At 37.0% G+C, this 17,862-nt stretch overlaps 1 protein-coding gene across 2 annotated transcripts in view; it reads left to right on the top strand.

Moving 5' to 3' along the window:
• The window catches only part of MGAT4D (MGAT4 family member D), a 42,637-nt gene extending 28,561 nt beyond the window's left edge, over positions 1-14,076 (top strand). Inside the window, exons 9-16 of one of the 2 annotated variants that reach the window (XM_085313219.1) lie at positions 1,788-1,899; positions 2,840-2,970; positions 6,189-6,296; positions 7,192-7,385; positions 9,562-9,640; positions 9,758-9,836; positions 11,096-11,208; positions 13,909-14,076. In XM_085313219.1, the coding sequence (XP_085169345.1) occupies positions 1,788-1,899; positions 2,840-2,970; positions 6,189-6,296; positions 7,192-7,385; positions 9,562-9,640; positions 9,758-9,836; positions 11,096-11,208; positions 13,909-14,022 (930 nt within the window). In that variant the 3' untranslated portion in view covers positions 14,023-14,076. Of the gene's footprint in view, positions 1-1,787; positions 1,900-2,839; positions 2,971-6,188; positions 6,297-7,191; positions 7,386-9,561; positions 9,641-9,757; positions 9,837-11,095; positions 11,209-11,747; positions 12,515-13,908 lie in introns of those variants that run through there. The other variant, XM_085313220.1, reaches the window with a different exon arrangement.
• Positions 14,077-17,862: the final 3,786 nt, after the last annotated feature.

Below are 17,862 nucleotides of genomic sequence, written 5' to 3' on the forward strand. Positions count from 1 at the left end.
GATGTCAAACTACATTGTCTAATAATCACTTTCAACTCTCAGCCCCAGAAAAAAACTGTTCCAGGCTCCTTTCTATGCAAAACTACTTCTAATTCATAACCACATCTATGTCTGTTTTGTATCAGTGCTTCTGTATTCTTCATCCTTACTACTTTTTTATGTTTTCCTTCTAGTCTTTCTTGGCGTGATGGTCTCACTGAATTTTTGAGATACTGCTGCCTGCTTTTCCTCTTTTTTGGAGGAAAAAAGAGGATCCTCCCTTCCCTACATTGTGAGGATTCTCTGAAGTTCTGTTTGATTCTCTGTTCTTCTCCCTTTATATCTAGCCACTGGATAATCCTCTTAGTTTATTTGGTTTTATGCAGAACTTCTTGTAAGTTTTATTTTTCTGCTGTTCTCTACTGTATAACTGTCACCTCGGCTTGAACCCCAGATCTCAGATTTTTTTAATCTCAGTGCATCTTGATTTCAGTTTTTCTTCATCTATTTTTTGATATCTTATCATCAGCAGGAGCTGACAGGGTCAAAACAGATCTCTTAATCTTGTCTTTCAAGTTTCATTCTAGTTACCCCTTGTTTCGCTGTTGACATCCGCCATCTCTCTGCTCGTAATAGCGGTTAAATTCATCTGACAGCTGTGGGCCTGCTCCCTCGTTACTGTCTCCTATGAAATATTACTGCTGATTCTGCACTGAGTCAGTTGAGGATGCAAAACTGACAGGAAACTATTGGTTTTTCTTTTCTGATAGCATTAATTTTCTACCTATTTAGCTCTCTAAACCAGCTTCCAATGCCATCAGACAAGCAGCAGGAACAGAGAGCAGTTAGATCAGCTTGACTGTATCATTAAACTGCACCCCAGCAACATTTTCCTGAGGGGTTAGACTCTTTGTTTTTCTGTGTTTTTCACATCCATACCAAATTAAAACCCTGAACTGCTTGCTCCTTAATTATTTCTGAAATTCACTTATTTTCTTTGCATTGTTATGTCTTAACTCCTTGTTTGGACTCATCATCTTCAGCTTTGGTTACTGGAGTAGTTTCTGGCCCTTCTAAACATCTTTTCTTCTCATAAAGCTATGCAAAAATGCAGCAAAGTCCTTTCTCATTCTGTTGATGGCTATCACTCTGCTCTTCTCAATGTCCTTCAGTTGGCTCTACAGATGTATCCAGTTTGAGCCTTTACAACTCCTTAAAAGCTCTGTGTGTTTCTGTCCTTCACTGAGCTTCACAGTATGTTCCTTCTTTCATGGCTAATGTTCTCTGAAGCACCTCACTTCCTACTGGTGAGTAGTATGTATCACCAGTTCTTCTCCTGTGTTACCATTTAGGCATGACAGAGTCTGCCAGGTTAATCTGCAAAGCTTCTAACTATTATGCTGTCTATCTTTCCAAACAACTTATTCCTATTGCTTATCAATGCTTTTACAACTTCAGCACAAACTGCCTACTGTCCTCTCCCTTAATTTCAATTTGTTCCCTTTTTAGTTTTCAGTGTTAGCTCTTTAAGGTAGAGACCTCTCCTTTTTTGAAAAAGTGGGAAGCACTCAGCCTGTTATGGTCACTTCTGTAAAACATTTAATGAATGATACTGAAGCAGAGATATCTACAGAAGCTAGGTAAAAAGACAYTTTGGTGCAATTTTGGTAAAGACTGTACAGCAGTCAAGTGCAATGCAGTTGTCATTCACATGTGACAGCATCACTACCTCCTCTGCAAGCAGTAAACCTACCAGTTGTGTCTTGTTCTGTTTTTTTTTTTTGTTTGTTTTTTTCCCCTTTCCCCAGCTGGAAGATGATATTATAGCCAAACCTGAGTATATTCAAACTATAAAAAACTTTGCTGCTAAACAGTCCCAAGAGTGGATGATTCTTGAGTTCTCCCAACTTGGATTCATTGGTATGTATTAAGGCCTCAGCAGGGTCAGCTGGATTTGACTCAAACATAGAGCTGTATGAATAGAGTAGGTCTTGCACAGAATTACATGGAAGGACTCACATATCAAAGCTTCCTTGATTCTTGAGGAAATGCTAAAATTTTAGAGAAACTCCCTTTTGAAGTCTTACTTTCTATGTTATTTGGCAATGTCTTTTTAATACACAGTCTCCTCAGCATAGGATCTAGTTGTTGGGTTCCCATAAGAAGCAAATCGTTCCACCTCAGGGCACCACATGCACCTGTAGCATGTAGCCTTTGCAAGAACTGAAGTAGCACAACCTATGAAGTATCTGCTTTCCTTTGTGGAACATTTTATAGTGATTTTTTTTATTATTATTTTTATAGTAGTACATTTCTTTATATTTTTTCCTTAGAATTTATTTGTGATATTTATCGCATACCATTATCAGTGCTGTGTTGAACAAATAAATTTAATGTAACAAAATCTGCTAATAAAAATATCAGGAAAACTAAATGAATAAGGATAGTATTTTACAAAGCAACCTTTTTCATCTCTAGGTCTTAATTTAAATATATTTACTACACTATTGCCAGTGAAATTGCATATCTAGCATTTTGAGGAAGTATTCAGATTTTGTTTCATCTTTTACACTGATACTTGTGACTGGCATATTTGTGTTTAGAACTAGGATATAAAACTGCATGCTTGATCATTTGATTGACTATTTGGTAGTAGCTCCACACGTGGGATGGATATCTTTTCAAAATCCCAGCAAGCTGGAGGAAAAGAAAATCATCTCCAAAGCTGGAGTCTATATGAAATTTCCATTATGTGTCAGAACAGCATTCATGTGCTTATGGGTAGAGGAAAGAAAGTTGGTGGTTTCTGTATGGCAATAAAAATATTTGAATATGCAACTTAATAATGTCTTACTTTCAGGAAAATTGTTTAAATCGGAAGACTTGCCTCTCATTGTGGAATTTTTCCTCATGTTCTATAAAGATAAGCCCATAGACTGGCTTCTAGACCACCTACTCTGGGTTAAAGTCTGCAACCCAGAAAAGGATATAGTAAGTATGTCTATGAACTTATATGCACAAATAATAGTCAAACAATATCAATGACAGAATAATTTATTTTCAAAAAAACACATAAAAATCACTCAAACTTGACTTACACCATTTGGAATTTGTGAGGAAGGATTTGCTGTAGATCTACGTTGATCTACACTGGGTCTGAGCCCATTAAAGCCTGTTGAGAGGCSTGATTCGCAGAAACTCACACTTCCGTATCAGAACCGTCTCACCTCTGTCAGTTCAGCACATAGACAGAGAAAGCTCACAACTGCCTGCAACTGGTCAAGTAGTCAATGGTGCTGCACCAGAGTAAAAAAAGGAATATATAAACCTGTATAGACTATCATTTCTAATAATATGAAGGTCATTAAAGTATACAATTTTAAGATCACAGTTCCTCTGAATTTTGTCTACCACTACCTTTTTCTCTGAAAGTGGACCTTGCTTGTTTTGTTTTAAAMCTTTAACTACCTGGGAAAAAACTTGAGAGCACTTGCCCCCCAAAAAAATGCGGGAAGAAATTTAGATTGAATGGATTGAATGACACTCTTTTACAGAAAATGAAAGGAACAATTGTGTTGAACTGCAGAAGGTGCCATTTCTAGCGCTATAGATGAACCCAAAGATATGTTAAGTGTTTTTTTTGTTTTTTTGTTTTTTGGGTTTTTTTTTGCTTCTCTAAGCAGAGTTTGGTGCTGGTCACTATTCCACTCTTCTTATTTAACAGACTTATGCCACAGAGGTATGACCATAGTTTCTACTCTTCTGTTTTCTAAGGTTCAAGAGTTTCATTTGATTAATGAGTCCCCACACCAGGTGTTTGCACGTGTTACTTTTGTCTTGATAAGGAAGAAGAGAAGGATAGAGGTTGTGCAGAGCTGAAGATCGAGGAGAGCTGAATCAACATAGTTCAAGTTTTACTGTGTAGGAAAGGTGACTCCTGGGAGAGGCAGAAGCTGCCTGGTTTTGCACTTTAGCTATGCCACTGAAGAGTCTCCATTCTCACAGCCTACGGATGGAATTAAGCACTGAAATTCTGTTCCTTTGATTAGGTTGGCTCATAGGAGTTAGTGAGCTTTAAGCACCTCTGATTAGGCTTCTGCCTGCCTGAGGTAAAAACAAACAAACAAAAAAGATATTGCTAATGTTACCATCAGCTATTTCAGATTTTTCTCACACATGTACCAACCTCAGCTGCTATAGAGTAAATATTTTACTTAAATTTTTAAAATGACTGTTTGAGCTTATAAGACCTGAGACATGCCTAAAACAATGCTATATTCCTGAAAAGCAGACAAAATCATGTGCCTCTGTTCTGGCCAAGTCAAAGCAGAGTAGCAACATCAAGTTTCTAGTGAGTTTCACTTCTGTAATTTCAATTTCAATTGCTGTGGCTAGCAAAAAAACTGTCGAGTCATCTTATGCTACTACTGGGAGGTAAGGAGCAGTGGGAGAAACGTACCGGGACTGTTTGTGAGAATGCAGAAAATGGGAGTGGAAGAAGAGTAGTCAATGATTCCAGCTTCTCCTTCTCTTGTGCTTGTCAGTTTAAAGCCRTGATTTTAAAGCTGGAGTCTCCTACTGGAGCCAAATAAGGCAAGATGTCAGAAACCCTAACACTCTGAGAGTCTCACTAGAGTGCTCACACACTATGCCTCCTTACTGGTGGGTCAACTAGACACCTGTTGGTGGCAGGTATGGGCTATCCAGTGGGGATAGGTGTTTGACATGTTTCTGGCCTGAGCTATTAACTTCTGAAGATTCAGCTACATCCTCAGCTACATCCTTCTACTGAGTTGGAAAAGACAGTCCGAGATGATCAGAACCATCAGATCTGTGAGTGGTTCAGAAATTTTGTTGCATTTACTTCTTATGGACCATCATCTGCCTGTTTGACTAGCAGTGGCATAGAGCTATCAAGTGTAGTAGGGACTAGCAGGCTGCAAAGATGGGAGCCCTGACAGTTGGCCCAGCAAGAGGCCTCACTCCAGTTTCTGTGCAAATGACCACACCAGTTATCATGTGCTAMTGATTATTCTCAGTTGCTCCTAAAAGTAGTTCTTTTGGTGGCATGGCATAAAAAGAGACCTACTGAAGACTATATTTTTACTAGGGATGAACTGCAAATCCTATCAGTAGAAAGATCACAAATTTGTTTTCTTATACGGAATTTTTCTAGTAAAGATAGAGCACTCTTTTCAAAGAAACAGCTGCCTATAAAACAGTTCGCTAGTATTGTGGTTTTTACCTTGTTTTGATGAACATCTACTATGGAAATATGTAAATGTATTTAGTTCTATTTATAGCCTTTTGGTTGGTTTTGAACTTCTAATTAGTACTTCTGTGAGAACCATAAATTCACTATGAATTTTGGTATTTAAGCTAACTGAATGAAGACTCTATCACTTCCAGCTTTAGATGGCATTGACAGAATTTATGTTTCTTTGATAGAACTAAAAGCACTTCACTGAGGAAGTAAACAATTATTGTCTCAAATCTAAAGATATGAGAACAGAGAAACAGAGAGATCAAGTGATCCTCCAAATTCATACAGTAATTTAGGGGTGGAACTGAGAGTAGCTCAGGAAGCCCAACTTCAGCCCTTTATCCTAAGCCTCCTTATGTCATATTCCTTTAGCATGTTAGTGTAGTATATCATCTTTATTGTATCAAACCATGCTGCTGTTTAGATATAGAGCAAAAGTTACATTTAAAGAAATAATTTACTGCCATACAAAAATCAAGAAACCCAGATATCAGTACTAAGATAGTTATTTAATTCCTGGTATATGTCCTAATGATGTCACAAAATATATCTAAATAGGAAAGTGAGAATTTAAATATAATATTTGCCAGAAGCAGAATGCACTGTTTAAAATATCAAACCGTTTCAGATCTGAGGATCTGTTTCTATTACTCTGAGGTGTAATCAGGTGAAATTGATGATACATAGTGGGATACAGTGCAGAAATCCCTGAATTTACTGATGTTTAAGCCTGCAAATCTACACAGAGTGTGTGGAGTTATGAGTCTAGTTCTGGAAACAGTGTGTTTGATATATAAGATGCCTGTTTATCTAAGAATTATTTATGTAAATATGGCTCAAACACATGGACTCATACCCTCAACTACATAATGGAGTTGCCTTTCTGGTGTTATTTGGCATCTCCTTTACTTAAACAAAACTTCACTCTCTTCTACTTTCATTCTAGATGCACTGTGAAAAGGAAAAGGCAAAGTTACGTATCCGTGCTAAACCATCTCTCTTTCAGCATGTGGGAATTCATTCATCCTTGCCAGGAAAGATACAGAATTTGAAAGTAAGAATATGAAATTTCTTCCATATTTCTAGATTGTACGCTTATGTTCTGATTTGTTTCTCACATCAGTATCAAGCACTGCATCTCTGGCACAAGATGGCATTTCTATAGCCAAGAAGTGCTTGATTACAGATTTTGGAGATAATATTAATTTAACATCTGAACTGCAGGTGGTGCAGACTGCTCCTGACAAACAGCTGTGAATCTCTGCATACATGACAAGTCAGAGCAGCATTGCATTGCACATAGTAAGGATTGTCTTCACAGCACATTTCATGTGCTATGCACCATACAAACACAGACAATTATAACGGTCAAATAGCCACAATCCAAATACCAAGGACTAAAAACAAGAAGTGTGTACTGGTAGAAAAAGGATATGGTTATAGCAATGCCAATGGAATTTGAGGGAGAGTTTTGAGGGCAACCAATGGATCTACCAGTTATCTGTTAAGGACAAGAACAAAGAAGTGTCAGACTTCAGTAGTGTTCTGTTAGCACCGTTTAGACCATTCATGATAACATTAAAATTGTTGTAGTGGATCAGACTAGAGCTTCATGTAGTCTCTGGGAGAGGCCAGTAGCAGGTATTCTGGTAGAAGGCATAGTAGACAACCGCAAAACAGCCCACTTCAGAGAAGTTTCTTTTAAGTCTGGACACCTGGAAAATAGTCAGTAAAGCTCTGATTTATAAACTGTAACACTGAATCTCAGCGATTTCACTGAAGTCAGTATCATATTTCTACTAGAAATATATTTTGGCTTATTTTTGGCTTATATTTGGAAAACAGTTACTCTATTTTCTGAACTAGTTACCTTGTAGTAATTCAAGATTTTGGAAGATTGTTTTCACTGTATTTTTATGTGTGAAATTACATTTCTTTATATCCAATAGGATAAAGATTTTGGCAAAAATGTGCTACATAAAGCACATAAAAATCCACCTGCAAAGCTGGATACAAGCCTAAGAATTTTCCAGCAATATACCTTGGAAAAAGTTTATGAAGGAAAAGACTGTTTTTGGGCTTTGGCTCCTGTGGCTGGGGACTTTATCAGCTTCACCTTTTTAGAGCCACTAAAAGTAGAAAAGTAAGTATTACATGATATGGATATCTGTATGTTTCTGTTTTGGAAATGACTGAATCTGCTCAAAATCACCAGTGCTCAGTTGTTCGTGTAAACTATGGGCTGGTTACTGGCCTGAAATCCATGATCTGCTATGTATCTACTCACCTTCTGGAATTCTGCTACTGAAATACGTTTCTTCCTTGGTAATTAGAGAGCTTCTTCATTGTTTCCTTTTCTTTCTTCAGTTAAAATAGTTAATATTCTACATTTTACTATGGTAATTCTGGAAGGAATTGATTTGTAACTAATGAATTTAGTCAATGGAGCTTCGTTTTTATAGTTGCTGACAGAAAGACTGTTTACATGCTGTCAGCTCACAGGCCATTTCCCAGACCGTGAACACACTTACCAGTGTAGATGAAACCAAAGAGAAATATCAGTATTGTAGAGAAAAAATTAAGAGTGAACTTCATTCAGGTGGAAAAGGTGTCATTCAGTTACAGATTCAGAGACTTGAGTGTATGTGTTTGTAGTGGAGATGTCTACATATGAGGTAGGTGTCTAAGCTCCTACTATACAGGATAGAGATCTTGATACAGTCACTAGAATCTGGCCAGTTATTCATCTCATTCTGTGTTTAGTCACTTGAGTTGCTCTTTAAGTTTCACTGACTATATAGAATCAGTACCTATAATAGGTACTAGCTCACATCTAGAGATCTAATTTAGGTGTCTGGATCTACAGCTAATTCCCCCCTTARGTGTTTTTCTCATTAAAAAAAAATAGAAGTGTTTTCTGTCTGCTCTCTTCTCACATTAATAGCTTGTGCTTCTTTGGAAGAAAGAGGTATCTGTAACTTAAGATAGAAAAATGTTTTTCAGAATGATTTACTCAACGAACAATTCAAACTGAGTTTGCTATGAAAAGAAGCAGTCTGGCCTGGTTTGACAAGATTGGTTCTTCCTGTGTGAGACTGGGGAACTGATCTAAGTTAAAACTAACCCAGCAACATACACAACTTTAGGGGATTATCTCTGACACAAATTACTGTATTCTCTATAATGATATTCAGACAGGAAACTCATTCACTGTTGTCACAGTTGCTCTCTAACCAGACACAGACTTTCATTTCTGCAAAGATTCTAGATTTCTCATATAATATGAAAAAAGATATAAAAAGGAAGTCTATATCTCCACCTTGTGATCAGCATTAAATGATAAAAACATGATAAACAACATTAAATGATAAAAAATGATAAACAGTTATATACACTGAAGCATGAGCAATCTTCTGTGACAAACATTGTTAATTTAGTGGCCTATGCTTTGGGAAACTTGAGTAGCCTATATTTTTGTATTTTCCTATTAGTGGGAACTAGATGAAGCTAGCTTACGTATGATACTGCCTTATTACTAGTCCCTTTCCCATCCCATGGTCAACCCACAAAAATATATAGTTAATCTTGTAACRTTTTGTGGTTTTCTTAGGTCTCAATTGTTTAACTGATCCTGGAGGAGGGAGGTTGAGGCTTTAAATTTCCTTAGTCTTTTTTGGATACAAAATCCTAAGAACTCTAATGCCAGAAAATTAAAAACCAAACAATGTTGTTTGGGTTTGGTTTGGTTTTTTTTTTTTTTTTTTTTTTTGAACCCATAGGTGTTTCCAGCTGATGTTGATAATTGAATTCTTACTTTAGCAATGGTGCTGCTAATGGGAGATTATTTAGAAGTACCTGAATTGATCAGTATTGATATAGAGGAGGATTCTCTTGGCATGTAGCATGTGGTCTAGCAGACAGTGATTTTTCTGCCATTGTACACCAGAAGCCCATCTCACCTAGGCCTTAGAATGATAGGAATTTATCACAAGGCAAATCTTCGTTAGCCATTTAAGCCTGTAAAAGTTAATTGATTTGGGATTTGAGTACTAGAAAGATACAATTGTATTCATGTTTTCCAGAGAAAGATGGGTTGAATGCTTGTTCTGTTTAAAATGTAAATATCCTCTGGTATGGGTTGGTCACATATCTGAAGGTTTTAACACCTATTTCTGTTCTCTGTGGCCCATAACTGATTAAGATCAAGATGTGTTTAAAATTATCCTTCACAACGAGAAAAACTACTCATCTGGATTTTTTTCTGAAGTGTGCAATACACAGAAATGATATACTTTTAATCATAATATACCTCTTATCAGGTACCTCTTCAGAAGTGGAAACATGGAGCACCCTGGTGATAAACTATTTAACACTACCGTGGAAGTGTTGCCTGCTGATGTAAGTCTCTCACTTCCAACGGAAAACACAATGCTATTTCATTTTATGAATGATGTTGGCATAAAAGGCTATGCCCTGTTAACGTTGTTGGAGGTTTTATCCTTTCATTTGTTACAGGAAAATGTTAGAAAAGAACTGGTTGACAATGGAAGTAAATTCAACTATCCAGCAACCAAAGATGGATATTTAAAGATAGGTAAATTGTTTACTTACCTTTAAAACTAGAAACTTTATTCTTACATATAAAATGTTTCTGCATTTGAAAACTTAATTAACTCTGTAATAAATACAATATTCCAAGGTGAACTCGTAAGGAAAAGAAACACTTTGAGCTACTGCATGTTGCAATATGTGATGTTTGACCACTTATTATCCTATTTTGTGTTAAATAATGAAAAGCTCTACCAGTAGTGGCAAAAGCCAAGGCATCTAACTAGAGAAATTCTCTGCAAGGCCTCAATAAGATAATTCTGGTTGGATTTTGCAGCCTTAGCTGAAGAGATTTCTTTATTGATTATGATAACAGTAACTTGTGCTCCAACCTGAAAAGAAGATGGAGCATAATACAATGCATCTCCCCCATATTTGTCCACACCCCAGCTCCCCATTCTCCCCTCCTTGATCTCTTCTCAAGGGCAAGTCCTTGATCTCTTCTCTAAATGAATTGCAGGTACTCCACACACCTGACAAGTTCTAGTGTCTACTATTACCTAAACTAAAATGCCACTGTGTGAACAAAAGTGGACTACTGGGAAGTGTGCTTTGCTAGCTGCTTTCTCTGCCTCTCCTACCATGTAATTGTTCTTTTCTCTTGACACATCACTTTTCAGCTTACCATCCCTTCTTGTTTGCTTTAATTTGCATCTCTCTCCCACCTCCTTTCGGCCCTTTCCCTCAAGTTAGAGATCTAAAACCAAATGTTGGCAACTCACAGATGCACATGCAAGTTGACAGGAAATTAATATCATACGTGTGATGAGTGTTTTTCATTCTGTTGCAATGCTAATATGCCAAGTTAACAAAGTTAATTGAAAAACAAAAAAAGGGGGGAAATATATCAGAATTGGTCCATGATTCTTTCAAAAATAATCATAATCCTGAGAAAAGCTCTTTTAGGTTCTTTAACATGACCATGTGGATTATATGTGTATTGGCACTGCTAACTTTTTTTAATTTATCTTTTAACATTTGCAGTCATAGATTATTTTCTTGCATTCTTTTCAAGCTCTTAATTGTTTTGACTGATGGAATGAATCATGTTAAGTAGGATTCATTTTGTTTATAGCTTCATATTTCAGTTTTTATAGCTTGAACTTTCCAAATGATTTTTTCCCTAATGTTGCATTGCTGGAGTTAATTTATAATTTGTATTTTAGAACATTCACAAAAGTTCACTTGGAAGTATATTTTGTTCTAATACATACCAGTACTCATCTTGTTTTAATTTTTATTTAGGTACTTTTGAAAATGGAATTTCCGAGGGCAACGTCAGTCTGTCAGTAGGAAAAATACAGGCTATTCGTTTATCAGTCAATTCTGAGTCTCCTGTATGGGCAATACTAAGTGAGGTAAGCATGTGGGAAACATTTTAAGTCTTCTATTAAATCAATTTCACTACCATATATTTCATTCATTTTCTTCTAATTTTGTATGGGATTTTGTGCAAAAAAAACTCGCAAGTAGAGAAGTATATCAATTATTCAAGGGAGGAATTAAATTTACTTCACAGAAGAAGTGCTGAAAATGCTAAAATGGGATGATTCTCCAGTTTTTGCAACACTGTAAGTACGGTTACTAGAATCTGGGTTGTGGTTGTCATGAAAGTAAACCAACCAAAAGAGACAGCTAAGCTTTTTAAGCTATTTTTCAGTCACCATCTTGGATATTAGTCATAATATGCAAATATTTTCAGATGAACACAGACTTTTTTTTCCTCCAAGTGTCTGAATGTGTGTGAACCCATTAGTAGAAAACAGTCCGAAGAAGTCACTGAAGAGAATTAGTAGAACTTCAAACTACAGCCATGCTTGCAAGAACGGAAAAGCTGATGTTTCAGTCAGTGTTTTGGCACATTTTAGAAAATAACTTACCTTCTGATTTTTTTCAGGTGTTCATCAAGACCTCTGAAAAGTGAAAACTGGAAAAATTACCCTTTTGAAGTTTTGCTTTTTACAGACTTGTTTGAAAACTTGGCTAACAGTAGCAAAAAGCCTTACTGGCTGAAAAGAACACCCAAACAAATCCAAAGTATTTAGTTCTTAATACTGTATATTACAAAAGAGTAGAGGTAACTGTTAATTTTTTTTATGAAGAATATTAAAAACTATGAGGAACTTGATTATCCGAAGTAATTCTACAAAATGTTCTTGGTTGACCTGTCATGTATGAAAATCTCACGTTAATTTGGCAACACTGGCTGAATATTACTACAAACAATTGGCAAGATGCTACAGAATGTCTCAGGGATTAAAGCATAAAATTATGTTAAGTCTCACCACAGAACTAAAAATGAGCACATTTAGGGAAAAAAATAAGGGTGCAGTTTTTAATTTAGTCTCTAAGAAAACTGGTTAATTTTGGAGGAAAATTGCATATTTTCATTATATATAATGAAAAGTTGTCAATATTAATTGCAAGTCCTTAGAGTAGTCCAGATAGGAACAACTTAACAATATGAAAACAAATTTCTGACTTAGCATGAGTGTCTTTTACACTTAAAGTTACTGCAGCAGAAGGTATGTTTTATATTTTTTAAATGGGAAGTGCCTCTAAGTTACTGTTTAAATAACTTGAAAATCAGACAGCTATACTTCATTGAATTGTAATCTTTTCACCAAATTGTGTTGTATTAATTACAGAAAATACCTGGGATGTTATGTGTAATTCTATTTTTGTAGAAAGAAAATCTATTTAAATATAATTTTGGATCCTATAATTTGTTTATCAATTTTTTATTTAATGATATGTGCTGATACTTAAATCCTACTCACAATGCAAAACAAAATGATACAAATTTGAAAATAAAAGTTAGGGCACAAAAGTGTCATTTAAAATGTTTGAGAAATGACAGTCTACCTTGTAGATGTGCGGAATTCCTGTATCACCTCCTTAACACTTGAAGCACAAGTGCTCACTCACCTGAGTATGCAGTGCAGTCTAACTGCATGCATACTGAGAAATAAGCTGCACTTTTGCATGGATTTGTATTAAATTCATTAAAATGAATGTAGGCTAGTATTTTTAAAGCAAGAATATTTTCTTTAGAGCAAGATAACATTAAGTATTCTTACATACATTAAAATTGTTCAGAAGGGTATCTTTTTTGAAGAACATCATTAATAATAATTTAATAATAGTTTGTGGACCAAACATCGCAGGATTCAGAAGATTAAGAACTGAATGAAATCTGTAAACATAGGGGAATGCAGAGTGCTTAGAGATTCACAAGGGGACACCTTTATTCATGAGCACATGCAGTGTAAAAAAAAGAAAAAAAAAAGTTGAGTGAGATGGAGACTGGTGGATTGTGAAAATACAGTGACTAAAACTACAGCTAGAGAAAGAAGGGAAATAAAATGGCTYTGCATAGAACTACCTGGCAGGCAAAGGGCAGAGCCTGCTCCCTCTGACCAAGGTGTTAGAACAGCCATTCAGATCTTTCTCCCCCGCCCCCCACTGTTACAGGAGTCCAGGATGACATCTAATCACAGAAACTTGTACTAAGGAGTAAAACACAGCTTTTAGATTATATTAAGTGAAGACAAAGTTAAATACTCTTAAGTCATTGTTTTCTTAACTCTAGTCTTAAAATGCATTAGCCTCTTTGGGGGGAAAAAAAAAAGAGTGAATAGGGCCCTTACCCAAAAAGGCAAAGGAATAGATAGCCTAGAGAATGCTTTCTTTTCCTGTGGAGTTTTAGGAGCCTTTGAGTATGAAAATTATTAAGCTGTACTTCATTTCTAAGATCTTAATTGAGTTCTTAGTATATCATATCTTTTAATACTCTCATTGAAATCACATTGTGTTTCAGAGATTATCTTTGTCTTAAAGATCTTGTCAGACACTTCAAAATGGTACCTACCAATTCAATTTTTTGTAAATTTGCTAAAACTCTTGTCATCTGAATTGCTCTTTTATACAGCCCATTGCTCCTGCTACTGAAGTATGATTTAAGTAGAAAGACCATTTCTTCTAGAATGTTCTGCTAATTAAGCACATGATCTGGTTAAAAAAAATGTCCTCTCTTGATCTCTTGCCATTGCTTTCAGTGGAACAGAGTCACTGGCTGGGAGCAGGGTTTGCATTCAGACTATATCTGTCATTTGTTACAGGGAAGTGTCATCTCATTGGAAGGAATTTCAGATCAATTATTGATCAGTTAAAACCCAGAAAGTCCTAAGGTAATAAAAGAGATTTTGTTACCAAATATTCTTATTTTCACACTGAAAAGACATTTTGCTCTAACTCTTGAAGCTTAATTTCAAAAAGCTAATCAGAGTACCCGAAATTATATTAGGAAATGCATAGACTTATGTAGGTATAATTGTTTCATTCTGCACTGCCAGCTTTGTCTTTCATTTAATCTGCTTATATTTTTGTGTATCTAAAAGCATTGCAGTCACAGCATACATTTCCTATCACTTTGAAATAAAGGAACATTGTAAATGTTAACCTAGTGAATACTTGCATATGCACTGTTAAGTAAGACCCTGTTTCATCTCCACTCTTCCCTGTGCTTTGTGAGGTGCAGAGGTTTTCTTGCACAAGTCTGCAGAATCACAGTCCTGCTACAAAACTAAAGGCACTGCATGGGAGGAACTCTGGATTTTCACTGAAGGAGTGATATCTAAATTGTGAGTGTTACAATGCCAATAAGTTTAAGACAATGACATGTAATGGAAATACACTTCTGTATTTTTACATGTTAATGTCAACAACCAACACTGGAGAGTGAATTTTCTGGATTTATTCATAGAAATCTTTGTTACACATGAAGCAGTTACAGATCATATGCAGTCCTTCTTTTGACTCAGAAAGTATGTTCTTACCTGGGATTTTCCTTTTAATCTCTTGTATTGAACCAGAGCAAGCTTTTGCACAATGTTTGAGGCCACTGTAAAAGTCCTCTCTTGAGCTTGTAAGAATTTTCAGCCCAGATCATTGATCTGGGGGATAAGGCACATCCTTTAAAGATGGCTGTTTGTTGCACTTATCGACTGTAGTAAATATTGACTGTAAACTACAAAACAAAAAATGGTAAGCAGAAGGTAAAAAATGAAAATATAAAAAGATGTTCTGATTCCAAACCAGATCACTGAGCTCTCTCAGTAGGGAAATTTACCTCAGTACTTTCATATGATTTAAAGTATAGTCTCCAACATATTGACTACCTCAGACTTGCCCTACATAATCATAATCAGGTTAAATGCATGCATGGGAAAAAAGCAAGTTTTTCAGGTTAATTCAATATTAATTAAGTTTATTTGATACATTTTTGATATCTACTGAAGTGCAGTTACTCATTTCTCTGGTTGGTGTCTCTGGATTCTTGCTTTAAAACCTTTGAGGGACTTTTGGAAGGGAAGCACTAAGATTTGTCTCTGATATAAAAGTCAATTACAAACTTGGGTTTAGTATTTTTTTTTAATATTATTTCTATTAATTATGTTGGACCCTATGTCATCACTATTACCATGACTTTTTGCAGTTTAATACAAGTGCACATCTACTGTTAATTCTAATGGTACTAGACGTACACTAAGAGACTAGACTAAAAAACAGGAGTATCTATTAAAATTAATTAGGAGTTTTTTAATCCAAAGCTGAAGATAGATTTGATTATTGAATTTAAAATCTTCTCTCTCAAAAAACTGAATGAATGTGAATGTGTCCCATATTCAAGGATCCTAATTCTTCTCAACATTCACTATTATTCATTAGTCAAATATCTGCTGGCCATACAAACTAATTGTCTTGTCTGGAGTCCGGTGTTTGGGATGCTTTTTTTTTTTTTTTTAAAAAAAAAAGCTACTATGTATTTGAATAATGTGAGATCTCAGATGCATTTTTCACAGATGCCTTGCACTGAACAGTAGCAATATAGCAATATTAACAATTCTGAAGTGAGCAGAAATCTTGAATTCTGCAATCCTTTCTAAAAGGATGCATGTGTATTTCAAGCTGCAAGGATAGTTTTCATCTGTCTTGTGCAATGCATCATCAAAAACATTCCTTAATTCTTTTAGCTAAAGATGTCTATAGATTTAAGTTTCTGTAGAACTAAGGTAGCACTTCTGAAAAGTATATTAAGCCTTAACAGGTCTTTCCTGTCATCATTACCTATGCCTTAATATGAAATGAAATAGTATGGCTTTTCTAWTTTTGTGAAGAGATGAATATTCACTGTGTTGAAGTTGTAAAGTCTATGTTTTTAACTGGAATAATCCCGTGGTAGTCTTAGGTTTTGATGACACTACCAAATTAAAAAAAATCACTCATCTGCATTAGTATATAATATCACAAAAATAAATATTACTATTTGGATTTACAATTTATTTTACATATTCTGATGAGAACGGAACAATTCTGACTTATTTTGTCAACAAATTAAAACATGGTAGACAGAACTAACTCCAGCTGCAGAAATCTGTGTCCGTATGGGGGATGCTTAGCTTGAGAGTATACAGGCATTTTAAGACACCCATGTCTTAAAGACTGTTTCTTAAACATATGAAGAATAAAATAATAWTAAATAGATTCTTGTGGATTGAGCACTGGCTGAAAGGGGCTTGCAGCACTGAGCAAAAAAATCCTTTGACGACTTCTTATGACCACACTTCCATCAATAGTGCTTTTTTTTTTTTTCCTTACCGCTTTCCTTTCAAAGACCCACAGGTTTGCATAAACAGCAGACAGAAAAGCTCTGCACGTGTGCCTCGATGCGGGTTTCTGTGGGTGGTGAAATACGCCTGCATTTGAGGGGGTGCCTGGCACTGAAACGTACCCCTGGTTGCATGGGGGTGTACTTTGTTAAAACAGGATTTAGTGAAGGGTTGCAGATGAAAGAAGTTTAACAGAACGAAAGGCAGTGAATGTAATTATATGGCATTTATGATTCATCTGACAAATATCGGCGAACGCTGACCTTCACGTGAGCATTGCAACCCAGGCAGCCTTCGGTGATCTGAAGCACGAAGTGATGCAGTGTCACATGCCAGCACTGCTAAGCTGTAGTCTTATTTATCAGATGCTGTGTGAAAAAGTGCCTAGTGATCTCCCACAGAACTGCTTCTGCCGCTGCCATCCCCTGCACTGTTCTAAGTACTGTTCCTACGCGTAACGTCTCAAGTTCTCACAAGCTGTTCGCTGTCCAGAATGGAAAGATGTGATGCGAATCAAGGGGGATCAGCAAGTTCCTAAGGGTGGTAACCTTGTATCTGGCGCACTTAACAGCCCCCGGTGAGGCTTCACCAGAGCAGTTTGGAATTAGCGGTGCGGCGCCTCCGCTTAGCTTCTAACGCAGAAGGGACGCCGAGGCTCGCTCCCCAAGCGCGGGAAAGGCTGGGATTAATTCGAGCTAAATTGTTTCCATTTAGTGGCGGAAAAAAAAAAAAGGCCTCGTCTTTATCCAACCTGACATGACCAAAGCTGAACCACGACGGTTAAATTTATCTAAAAATGCCACGCCGGAGCACACGTTTATGGATTTCAAAAGCAGATTGTTTAAATTTGCCATCTCCCCAAGCAGTTTTCCCTAGCAGGAGATGTGTTATTAAGACAAGTGTCTGTCACGAGTTCAATCGGATAATATGGAAAACCCGGTGCAAAGCACTGCAGCGCGAGAGCCGCGAACAGCCCCTCCGCCGCCGCCGCCGCCCTCGCGCGCAGCCCTGCCGGGTGCGCCGCCACGTGCGGGAGCGCCGACAGCCGCGGGCTGAGCCACGATTGGCGCACGCGCCGCGGAGGGCGCCCGTGATTGGCTAGCGCTACCGCCTTCCGCTCGCTGAGGTCCTGATTCGCTCAGTCCGTTGAAGCCGTGCGCGGATTGGGCAGAATTTCACCTGCAGAGCGCTGATTGGCTCGGGCTGAGCGGCGCGAGCGGCTGCACCTGCTCCTCGGCGACTGCATCCTCGAGCGGGGGGGGGGGTGCGCGCATGCGCAGTCGTCGTCGTCGGTGATGCCCTGGGAAAGGCAGCCGGGTTGGACCAGCGGGTCGCGGACGG

The sequence above is a fragment of the Rhea americana genome, unplaced genomic scaffold (assembly GCF_003343005.1).
Source record: "Rhea americana isolate MKP2758 unplaced genomic scaffold, rheAme1 scaffold_38, whole genome shotgun sequence".
Taxonomy (NCBI): domain Eukaryota; kingdom Metazoa; phylum Chordata; class Aves; order Rheiformes; family Rheidae; genus Rhea; species Rhea americana.